Source organism: Ostrea edulis, chromosome 7 (assembly GCF_947568905.1).
Source record: "Ostrea edulis chromosome 7, xbOstEdul1.1, whole genome shotgun sequence".
Classification (NCBI taxonomy): Eukaryota; Metazoa; Mollusca; class Bivalvia; order Ostreida; family Ostreidae; genus Ostrea; species Ostrea edulis.
This window is the reverse complement of record NC_079170.1, coordinates 54,794,448-54,807,217: the sequence shown is the minus strand read 5'-3', so window position 1 is coordinate 54,807,217 and position 12,770 is coordinate 54,794,448. Positions and strand designations below refer to the sequence as shown.

Below are 12,770 nucleotides of genomic sequence, written 5' to 3'. Positions count from 1 at the left end.
GTCTCCATGAAGCAATTGATATGTTTTTAAAACTTGTACGATATCCTTACAATAATCCCCTGCGCTGTATGAATGCAATATGTATGTCATTTTCCATTGCTAGAAAACGTCTTAACTTCCACTCAGTAATGACATTTTGTAAGGTGCAAAGAGTAGTTTCCAACAGAGCCCCAGCCACACAGTGATACCGTAACGTCAGAGGGTTAAGTTTCACTAGGTGTGCAGTACCAATGTACCTTGTAGTTCTATACTAGCAGGATAAGGAGTACTGTAAACCACAGCTGGTAATACCGACAAATATTGCACAGCTCTAAAAGTCTCAGGGTAATACCGACAAATATTGCACAGCTCTAAAACCTAAACAGAAAGTGACTTTGGTGACAGTTCTAGGTACTGGGTCTTGCTGACATGGCGACCCCAGCAGAGTCAGTTACTTCCATCTATTACTATATGTATTTCACAAATTAATCACAGGGCCTGCAGTTTTAAAATCGCATAAATTCTTAATCAACCATTCAGTTAATCAAGTTGTACAGTATTTAACCAGCCAGACTACCATGCATTCTCAAATATATCTACCATATTGGGGGTGGGGGTGTTTACATGTACAATGCAGCGACCCTACAGGGCAGGACGGGGGTGAATGTGTAGGTCCAATGACGATTGTAATAAATTCCAGATAAATGCTTGTTTTTTAAAAATGAAGCGACGGCGTGACTAATTAAATAATTTAAAACTTTCAATTTGATTTCGTACAATTTAAGGTCACGAAAATTAAAGTTGAAGGAACTCTAGGTAAACACTCCCTTGTGGGTTGCTATTCACATTTTGCTACCTGCAATTAATGAGCCCTAAGATCACACGAAAGGAAATTTAATTGGAAAACTTACTGGTTTTAAATATACGTTGAAAATTCATTCGAAAAAATATTTTATCATGATCAAGTGCTTATTTTACGACTATATTTTTGTGCTAGAAATTAGATTGTGTTTATGTAAATTATTCAATTTGGTCATTCGAGGATAATTTAATCGAAGTTTCTAGATCAATTTTTCTCCGAAAAACAAGTATACTTTCGAAGGGGAAAAAAGCAACAAAATATTTGCTATTGAAACATGAAACCCCGAGACATCCTGCTCTACGACAATATCGGTGAAATCCCATTTGTACTATAAGTAAACCAATTCTAATTCTCTTGTTGTAAACCCTCCATAAAAATGTGTAAGAGAGTCCTTATCAGAAACAAAACTTTGGAAGAAATGGTTAAGATATCGATTACTAATTTATTTTTTTAAGTTAAAAGTTTCACGCCGTGGTGATGAGAATACATCAAGATTTTAATGCATTTGTAAACAAAGATTATCGTAAAAACCAGTTACTAAATACACGAGTCTCGTAAAAAAATCAATTACTTACACAATGTAGCGTTGTTCTAGGATGCCGGTTTGGTTTGTTTTGTTAAAATTATAGATTTCGCATTGTATTCGCTGTATACTTATACGGAATTCCAGAAATTGTAAATCAGTGTTGGAATTTCTTCTGAAAGGCATCTTCTAATCAAAATATTCAAAACACTTTGTCTTTTTTCGCAAGATCAAATCAAATTTCTGGATGCAATGTATAACTTTAGAAAAAGAAAAGAAATTTGTTTGCAAATAAAAAAAAAAAAGCTGTCACAACGAGACTGAAGAATTGGTTGATTGCGGCGTAGTTTACGATAACTCTCCCTGTGTTAAGTTGTCGGGGAAATGCCATTTTAACAGTGATATATATACAGAATATCTTATTCGTAATCCTTGTCCGTATCTCCCAGTCAGTAGCGTCGTGAAAAACATTCAGAGAAAAACATGAAATGTGCTGTCTACAACAATGCAAGCATTCACTGCCTTCTAGTACCTTAAGAAGTAAGCCAGCGAGTTTAATGACAACCTATGGGAAAAGATATAATCTTTAAATCAATACGATCCACTTATATGCCTGATATTAGCAGGGATACCCGCTGTTGTCCGCAGTCCAAAGAATATAATTTGCCATGAGACTTAAGAATCCCCCTTCCCTCTGGGACAAACACTGACAAATTGTTTACAGGTTTTAAACAATAGCGCAATTGTAAACTGTACTATCAAACGTATCTTTAATGACATTTTTTATCGTCAAATGTTTGAAATTCAAGTTTTCGTAAACGTATACATAATGTCTCTTTATTCAAGAAAATATTCAGCGATAGTACGTGTATATAAAACGATTTTGTTTTGAAGGTAGAACAAACCCGACATGGGCCTGAAAATGCCAAAGTGTACCGTGCATCTTTCGTATTTTGTTTTTCAAATACGTTGTGGCAGACAATCTATTCTCAAAATCTAATACACAACGGAATTCATGCAATTTTCGTCCAAATTTTAGAATTTTAAAATATTTTTATATCGGCATTTTCATCTCTTTCATTTTTTAAAACTTAGATTTATGTAGTGTTTTAGTTTGGCTCATCAATATCTTAGTCAATATCTACAAACGAATACATGTATAACTGATCAAAGCCGAAACACAGCATTTCCATTGCTGTCAATAAAATTAGTCACCCAATAAGACCAACTGAGTGAAAAAGTGGTAAGTAAAAATTTTCATGAATTTTATCATTAGTAGAACAGACTTCGCTACCAGTGTCTTGAATTCTAAATAATCATAAAATTTGTTTTTGTTGTCTTGGATATTGTACAAATTAGGTCAATTGCTACAACAAAGTATCATATGGATAGTAACATTTTGATTAGTAATCGATTTAGCAATAGTAAAATTGAACATTAAGCATCAATTATTTGTAATCGCAAATTATTTTTTTAAATCCTTAATATGGTACAAAAAACTGCAAATTCTGGATGCAAACACAGTGACGTCATTGACTGGTTTATTTTGGCTGCACCATTTGGCACATTGCATTAACAATTTTAAAATTTGTTTAAGTTTTAAGCATTTTGAAAAATTCTTGATAAAATGTTGTAAAATCAAACTAACTCCAATTCATAACCTTTCAAAAATATCAATATGAAATACAATAAAAAGCATTTAAATCTATGGAAATAAAAACAATTTTATTTGTTTTCAAATAGAATGCTTTTTAATCTAAAATAAATGTAAAAGTTTTAAAAGTGGATGAAAAGGTACTGGAATTTGTAGCTAGAACTCACCGTAATAGACATGGGGAACAATAGAGTAGGAACTACACTGGCTGCCACCACTGGAAGGGCGAGAACGAGAACTCTCAAATCCGTTAGGGAGGGAGCGAGTGTGGTAAGGAACTGCCCCCGGGATAGCAGGAAGAGTTATACCACTCATAATCTTTCCAGCAAGAGATTATACACAAACACAATATTCAAAATCAGATATACAACTCCAGCACTACTAGGGGTCTTCGGACCTCATATAGTCACTTTGATTTGTATGCTCCGATTTTCATTTCCTTCACGTCCGCACGCGCTCAGCCAGCAACTGGCGGGAAGTTTCCGAATTTAGAAATCTAACCTCTCCGGGAGTTCAGCCTTGGAACCCGCATTGATTTTATTTCTTCGTCCTGTCAAATCTGAGGACAGATAGCACTACGTAAGCGTTGATTTTGTCTTAAATTTAAAGTTTTGAATCCGAGTCAAATATTGATACACTGGTTTCTAAGTGTTCCTAGTATGGTCCAAGGTGCTCTTTGCCCGCATGTATTATCTGGCAGTTTCAATGTACGCGCATGATTTAGTTACAGTTGGCACGGATGCGCGTTTTATAAGAATAACTCCATTTAAATGGATCGGATCAAGACTTCTAGATGCATTCTTACCGAATCACTGGCTTATCTCTATTCAGTAAATACAACCAGAATTTAAAATACACAACGCTAATTTGTATAGTTAGATATAGAGATTTAAAATTTCAGAAGTCCATAAGACTGTTAAAATAATAGTCCCTATGTATTAAGACGACCGTTAATCAACTAATAAAACTACAGGAATTATGATAAACACGCTCTTAATCTACATGTCAGCCTACATTTGTACATGCATATAAATTTAGTTTAGTTTATTAAAACCTTGAAAAACATCTCATTGCTTGGTCCCGATCTTATAACATTTAATTTTGCTAACATTCTCAAACAAAACGTCACAAAATTAAGATCAACGACAGTCACACGAAGAAAACCCCCTAATAAACTGCTTCTCCGACACGGTTGGACAATCACCTATAATGTTTGTCACTATTTCTATTGATGTGTTGACTAGTTCCGGTATTTGACTTCTATGCATATATTTGCATTCATGTTTTCCCCACTTTCCCCTGCCTATCCTTTAAAGCTCGGCTGGAGATTCTCGAATCAAATAACTCTAAAATATGGAATCAGAAATCTAACAAAATTAAGACTGTGAGATTATCCATCATAAATTCTGTGTACTCTGCAAACAAAAAGTACAATTGACTGTGGTATCCGCCTAAGTCTTTGAAACTTTTCTTGATCCACCCCACTTGATTTTACTACTTGAAGTTCAATATGACTTTTTAGTCCCCCACAATAGAGACAATTTCCGGAATACTTTGGACCATAGAGAAAATACGTCAACAGCTGCAAGTTAGATCTCGGGAATGCAGATCGCGCCATTGTAAATGATGCACTATGTCATCGCTCTGTTGTTTTGAACATCGACATGGCACAATCGCGACACCGCACACTATTGTACACCGCACTTTGATGCTAGGATAATGCGATCCTTCTGTATAGGGAATCTAAATGCACATGTTTAAATGACATATCGGCTATTGTGACGTACCCTGTCCAGCGTTCAATTTGGAGTGATCACTGGTTCGTCTGGAATGCCATTTGTCACTGCAAGTCTAGTCAAATGGTCCCACTAGAACTAGTGTATCATAAAATAATGGGCAGGCAAATTTTTTTTTTTGGGTGACCAAGAGTCTATCTTGAATTGGTCACGTTCTCCAGGATATGGTAAGTTTGTATATTTAGCATATGGCAATTCTGAGTACATAGAAAGGCTACAAAGTTATTTTTTTGCCAATCATTGTCAAATTTGAAGCATATAAGTATATCTTCCTTTATCAAATATTGAGCACACCTACCTTTCAAACTTACATGTTTGTACACATGCATGCAACTTTGATAGAAAATTGGTAATCGTGTGGTCGATGATTTCTAAAGTAGAATGTATGTAAAGTTAAAAAAAATATGTCATTTTCTTCAGAAAACCTAACTTTTCTCACATCCGTGACATTTGTGTGGCTTTAGTTAGTTGTTGTCATAGTGAATGTCCATTTCTCTATATGTCACCTTAAAACTAGGTTTTACTAGGTTTCACGGGTTTTCTATTTTGAAATTCAAATTTAAAAAATGGGGATATCTATGGGCTAAAACATTCTCTATAGCTTCGACGTCGGATTTAATGGTCTTGTCCGAAACGATGTCGACATTCATTTTTACAGTCTCAACTCATTGTAAGATCTGTTGCTTCCTGGATATTCGAACCCAGGTCCTACCATGCATGATGCAAGCACTGAAAACACCGACCGAGGTACCATGACAGACATTTGATTTACAGGAATGGGTAAATAAAACAAAAACTACTTTAAATTTGATGATATGACGTTTTATATACACGACTATAAAGAGTCAGATGACCTATAGACTAACAATGTAATTTGAGTATGCATGTAACACTGTTGCAATTTTTTCAACCTTGAAAACTCTAATCGAACAGTTTACCTCCGTATACTTAAAATACTCCTTTAATCTGATAATGCAGTTATTGCAAATCATCCTGCAAAGCCGGATTTCAACAAGTGTTACTTTGATTTAGATTTAAATTCAAAATTGGATAATGTTCAGACGAATATATTAGCCAAATGAACTTGGTGTCGATCTTGCTTATTTTTCACGGCTTTTATGCCAATTATATAAAAAAAACCATTCACGACTTATAAAGTCTTATATTTGCATTTTAATCTTTTTCTCAAGGTAGGCAAACTGGTTTTGAAAGTTTGTCAGATATTTTCTATATATCATTGGATTTTGAGCCAGAAATTTGTACCCACAAACATTTGGCAAATCCACAAGACCTATTCTGAAGCGGTAGTATCGTACAGGTAATGGACCTCTCAATCACCATTCCTTTTAGTTTTTACAAGTACATGTACATGTATTTAGTTCTTTCTTTCTAACCAAGCACTAATTACAAAGGATCATACCTGATAAAGTTACATTTCTCCCCCCTTTAAAATGTATATATACAATGTAATTTTCTCAATTTTTATCAAAGATGTTCGTAAAAGTTTCAATTGCATTATTACAAGTATAAAAGTGAATCCCTATAATAAGCTATTTTATTTTTCTTTCTTTGAAATTTAAACAATTAAAAAACACCATGCTATATTTAGATATGATTCTCATTGGCAAAATAGAAAAAAATCAATATAGCACATGGTGACACCATTTTACCAAACTAACCAATCAGATGTTAAGTAAGCAATAATATAAAACAAAGCATAGCACTTGAAACCTTTTAAACACTAGTACACATTTATTGCTTAAGTCCGTAACTACCGGGTATATATAGAGAAAGAACATCTTAGGGACATTTTCTTTTCCTAATTTGGTCCCCCAAAACTTTGGAAATTCAAGTGATTTTTTTTCCCAAAGAGGTCTATGATTATATCTATGACCAGTTTTCGCGCCATTCCTTTTATTATGACATTAGAAATGAAACCATGTATCGTCTGTCGTGATATATCACCGAAAACGTCACGTGATCGAATTTAGGCTCAGTACTTGATTCCCGACACGTTACCCGAGTTACATCCAACTGACGAGAAAACCTGTCTTTACTGCTTATACAGAACATGAACTGACTACATGTATACCATACAAACCTTAAAAGTAGACATCCAACGATGGAAATTTCGTTAGGAGTAAGTTCAACTGATTCGATATGCAAGAGCTTGTTCTGCGTATGGTCAGTTTTGAAATCGAAGCAGGCTACTGACAAACAAGTTGACGGTGCAAGGATTCCAACAGTCTCGTTTAAAGTCAGCATTTCGCAAATTCTATGGTCGTTATGGCGATCTGGTTTGCCAATGCGGCCTATCATTGGGTCAAATGCTGTCTGACGTGTTTCATGCCGTTTGTTAGACCGTTCTTGGCGCACTGATTTTGACTACGGACGACTCCGTTTACCTGATCAAGATATAGAGCTCACGGCGGGTGTGACCGGTTGATGCTTACTCCTCCTAGGCACCTGATCCCACCTCTGGTATATTCAGGGGTCCGTGTTTGCCGAACTCTATTTTGTATTGCTTATAGGAGTTATGAGATTGATCACTGTTCGTTTATCTTCGCCTTTCACCTTCCATCCTGACCGAGACACTCTCCTTTGCAGACCCTGTACATCTCCTCTATCCAATGCAAGGTGAAGATAATGAACAGTGATCAATCTCATAATTCCTACAAGCAATACAAAATAGACAGTTGGGCAAACACGGACCCCTGGACACACCAGAGGTGGGATCAGGTGCCTAGGAGGAGTAAGCATCCCCAATATCAGGAAATCGAAAATTGGAATTAAGTCTCCCATACTAAGCAAAATTTCTTCACACAGAAAACAAAAATGAAAAAGATAGTTTTTTGGGTAAAATAACAATAATAACTTGAAGAAAAGCATGCTTTTTCAAAATTACTAATTTAAAAAAAAATGAATGAAAATAATTCAAAGCTGGCAGTGGTATCAAACTGCTAAACATTTTCCTTTAGAATTACTTTTTTTTTTTTTGGCCTTAGAAAATTAACGTTTCACATTTGTTTCAATTTACGAGACGCAAATTAGTTCTTTAACCTTTGAGCAGGACCACCTGAATCGTTTCTACTGAAACGCTGAGATTTGATGAATACCTAGTTAGTCCCATTTCCCATCCAGAAAATTGATATTTAAACATTTTATGAATATAGTAAATTTTACATGAAACATAGACGCAAAGAAAAAAAAATAGAAATTGGGATCTTACCGGAATCTTCGTCTCATGGGTCCCACCAAGGCTTCCCCCTGGACTAACTGGGGGCTTCAAGGTGCCCCTAAATCCTCTGCCTTATGATAATAGGACACTGTTGGGACCCTTATATTGTCTACAATTACATTACAATATGATGTTAATATAAAGATTTATACAGGGCATTCACCATGTTATTTCATGGGCATAAAACAATTTAGTATAGCATGCGAGCATTCTAGTGGACACTTTGACACGGAGGAAAATGTTCTATTCCACCGCAGATCCTATATGATGTAGTACTTAGAGCTTTTCAAGGTTTCAAAATTAAATCAAGTTTAAATATATAGGTTCTGTACTATCTAGATTATCGTATTCTTAGAATCTACACCTTATGACAAACAAGCCACACTGGTACATGCACTGCATTGTCTGATTTTTCTGATCACACCTTCCATGGCTTTCTTAGACTTGTCGTCTACATATAAATGGATTTGGGTGTTGTTGTTTTTACCTAACAAAAGGACCATCGGTGAAAATTCTATGCTTCGATGTCTTTTCCTTTTTCTATAAGTCCTTTGTTAAAATGAATTTTAAAAAAAACATTTTGGCAGTGGACTTTTACAAATGATTTTGTTTCTCAACATTAACCTGTCCCCTGAGGACCCGGGTTAGAAAAGGTCTTTAGTATCTCTTGCATGTGGTAAAGGCGACTAAATGGGGAGGCCCTTCGGTTAAGACCGCAAAAACCGAGGTCCCGTGTCACAGCAGGTGTGGCACGATAAAGATCCCTCCCTGCTCAAAGGCCGTAAGCGACGAGCATAGGCCTAAATTTTGCAGTTCTTCACCGGATATAGTGACGTCTCCATATGAGTGAAAAATTCTCGAAAGGGATATTAAACTATCAATTAATCAATGAACATTTAGCTTCAGCTTGCACTGAGTATATGCAAAACTCATTTAAAACATCATCGGCGTAAAACAGGATAGATCGATTCAAATACAACGATGAATCATCTTAATTGATTATTTTAACCCCCCCCCCCCACTTATAATTATGATATAAAAATAAAAATGGTGACGGGGTGTCCCCTTGCCGTACTCCAACATTGCAGTAGAAAGTCTTATGATTACCATAAATTTAATTTCTATACACATGTTTCTAATATTTTGAATAAAACAGAGTGTTACCATTATCCATTGAAAAAGATATAGCCTGAACTCTACATAGAGTACAGTTAGATCATACATGTATCACATATGCCTGAACTCTACATAGAGTACAGTTAGATCATGTCACATATGGTGGCTTGTTTATACTTTTATTCATTGTTTTCCACTGCATTTGCCCTTCAAGGTGAAAAAGAAAATTCCGAAAACTTACTACACATCTATTCTAAAGCACTCGACCAATCATCTCCTAAAAGATGATTTGGCTACTGGGATTCGATCGGGGAACCAGGTTTTTCCATAGAAAACGTCGTTTTTCAACCCCATTTGACCACCAGGGTGAAAATGAAGAATCTGAAATCTTATTGGACACCACCATTTAACTTCTTAAAGATAATTTGACTACTGCGTAAAATATCGGAAGAGTTCTGAGAACCAGGGTTATTATTTTTTTGTCGGAAAAACATCGTTTTTCTTTTTTTTCACCCAATCCCCAGTTGAAAATGAAAATTCATTGCACATCTACGGGACATGATCAATCGTCTTCCAAAATATGATTTGGCTATTGCGTAATTGTAAGAGGAGTTCTGGGAACCGGGGGGGGGGGGTTACGAAAAAAAAAGCATCGGGTTTTTTTTACCCCCAGGATAAAAATGAAAATTCTAAGAATTTATTGTGTGTCTACAGGAGTTTTTGTAAAAAAAAAAAAAAAAAAAAACCCAAAAAAAAAAAAAAAAAAAAAAAACCCACGTCGTTTTTCGATCCCCAATTGGGCCCAGGGTGAAAATGAAAATTCCGATATCTTCTTGCACATCTACAGGACAACTCAAAACATCTCCCAACAGATGATTTGGCTACTGAGCAAAATGTAAGAGTTCTGGCCTGGGTTTCTCGCAAAAACTCTCAAACTTAAGTTTGAGTTTTCTTCTATTTGAGCAGCCAAAATCTGAGTAAAATCTCAGACTTAAGTCCAAGATTCGACATAAGTTCTTTTCGAGAAATCCAGGACTGGAAACCAGCGAAGGTGTAAAAAATATCGTTTTGTTTTTTTTTTACCTCCATATGAAAATGAAAATTGTACGTGGAGTTCTGGGAACTAATTTTTTTGCGCTGTTTCTTTTTTATTATTATTGGTTTTGTTGCTTTGTGTTGTTGTTTTTGTAGAAAAAAAACCCGCCATTTTCAACCCCTGTTTGGGCCCCAGGATGAAAATCAAAATTCTAAAATTTTATTACACATTTAAAGTACACCACCAATCATCTTCCAAAAGATGGTTTGACCATGAGCAAAATGTAAGAGTTCAGGTGTTAAAAAAATCCAACATCATCGGTTTATCTTTACACCCAATATGAAAATAAAAATTCAAAAAACTTATTGTGCAACATCAATGATCGTCCAAAAGATGGTTTGGCTACTGTGTAAATTGTAAATGGAATTCTGGGAACCATTTTTTCTTTCTTTTTTCTTCTTAACTTTCTTTCCTTTTTATTTATTTATTTATTTATTTTTTTTTTTTTTTGCATTTGTATTTTGGTTTTATTATTATGTTTATTCAACCCCCATTTGGATGAAAATTCTAAAACCTTATTATACATTTAAAGCACACCACAGGGGCGGATCCAGGAATTGTGGTTACGGGGGGCTCCACTTTATGAGGCAGGGGGTCTGGATTTTACAGGTTTTATAGAGCTTGAAATATGTCTCCTATTTAGTTATTTGTACTATTTTCTATCATTTTTTATAAGGTGAAATTAATAAAAATGGCGCAAATTTTAAGGGTTTTCGGAAAAAATTAAGTTCTCCCAATACAGTATTTGAAGAAATCAAAATATTTTGTTATTTATTTCTCCGGGAGTGGAAGAAATTATTGCTTCTTTTATCGTTTAGTACATTTTTCTAAACAAGATACATGTACCACGATTTACCTTAAATTTGAAAATTTTAGGGGGGGGGGCGCCGGTTGCGCCCCCTTACAGTTGTAAATCCGCCACTGCACCACCAATCATGATTTGGTTACTACGTAATATGTAAGAGAAGTTCTGGGAACCAGTTGTTTGTTTTTTTTTTGGTTGAAAAAACATTGGGTTTTTTTACCCCCAGAATTAAAATTCCAAAAACTTATTGCACATCTACAGAACACCATTAATCATCTTCCAAAATATGACTTGGCTACAGCGTAAATTGTAAGAAGAGTTATGGGAACCAGGTATTTTTGTAGAAAAAATGTCTTTTTTTTTCTTACCCCATTTAGCCCCCTAGGTAAAACTGAAAATTCCAAAACCTTATTGCACATCTACAGGACACCACCTATCATATTCCAAAAAAATTAAAATTAGTTACTGCTTCAATAAAAGAGTTTGAGGAAGAAGAGTGACAGACGGGCGGACCCGAACTTTCTATAGAAAGCGCGGGTATGATAAGAAAACCACACTCCCTTGTTGTGAAGTGGTTTACAAATGAAATGAATTCAATTTCTACACTTTGATTTCATTATTTTCTATTAATTTTGATCGGTACTTTTTCCACGAGTTTCGTTAAAATTTAGAAAATTGCAATATTTCTGAAATTTGTCATTTCGTTACAAAATACATATATGCTTGTCTGACATCATCGTCGCAAACCACGGTATTGAGTCCACTCACGCTCCCTCATATGATGATGGAGAGAATCGAATAGAAGCACCCGTGGGTAACCGACGATGGTCTGACATGTGTTGTTTTCTAACTGACAGAGTTTTCGAAGATTTTAGTCCTATATTTTTTTTTAAACATGTAAACAAATAGCGTTTTTGATCATTATTATTTTTAACAGCTGGGTTTCTTTGAATTTTGTATTAGATATTGACCGTGTACAACCCCACATTTGGGGGTGCGGAATAGTGACCTTAGGGGGTACGGAATTCGAAAATTTTTTTACTAGATAAGTCGACATATTTAGCGTGGTTACATCTATAGAGATAAAACTAGTCTTATATTAACATACGACGGAACACAGTGATATCCCCGTTTACTCTTGCTCGTTTCCCACCTTGCAGTTCGGGCTAGAAATAGGTGAACACTTCGACAATGTTTGTCAACCACACGTAAGGATGTATTTGATAGATATTTTGGTGAATTTTTCAATTATGCTGCCACTCCACATAATATGACTAATACGCATGGTTTCTGCACATAACGCTGTAGCAGATGCTTCCATGATTTTCGAAATTTCATGTCAAATACACGGTTATAACCTCAATTTTAGTGTGTACCACTAGGGGGTACAGCTTTCAGTGGAGGTAGGGCGCAATGAACCAATCTGAATGTGATGAGTTTAAGAAAGTGTCATTTGGATTTGAGATTAATATCAAACCATCTTTGCGATGTAGTCATTCTTTGATTTGAAATGTCGCTTGTATGTAAATGCAGTTGGTACATTAACATTTCTGATCAGAGAATTATTTGTTATGTTCTTATATCTGACATCAAGATGTTCCAAAATTGGGTTTCAAAACTGACGTCATTTAAGAAAACGGAAATTGCCTTTGGGCAACGCTTATTGTATAGTTGTCACGGAAAAGATATTTCACTGTATTT

General features: G+C 35.3%; 1 protein-coding gene across 1 annotated transcript in view; it reads right to left on the bottom strand.

Moving 5' to 3' along the window:
• LOC125656418 (uncharacterized) overlaps positions 1–3,845 on the bottom strand; it is a 44,461-nt gene extending 40,616 nt beyond the window's left edge. The window contains exon 1 of the mRNA XM_056144767.1: positions 3,186–3,845. Within this exon, the coding sequence (XP_056000742.1) occupies positions 3,186–3,333 (148 nt within the window). The 5' untranslated portion in view covers positions 3,334–3,845. The remainder of the gene's footprint in view (positions 1–3,185) is intronic.
• Between the last annotated feature and the right edge of the window lie 8,925 nt (positions 3,846–12,770).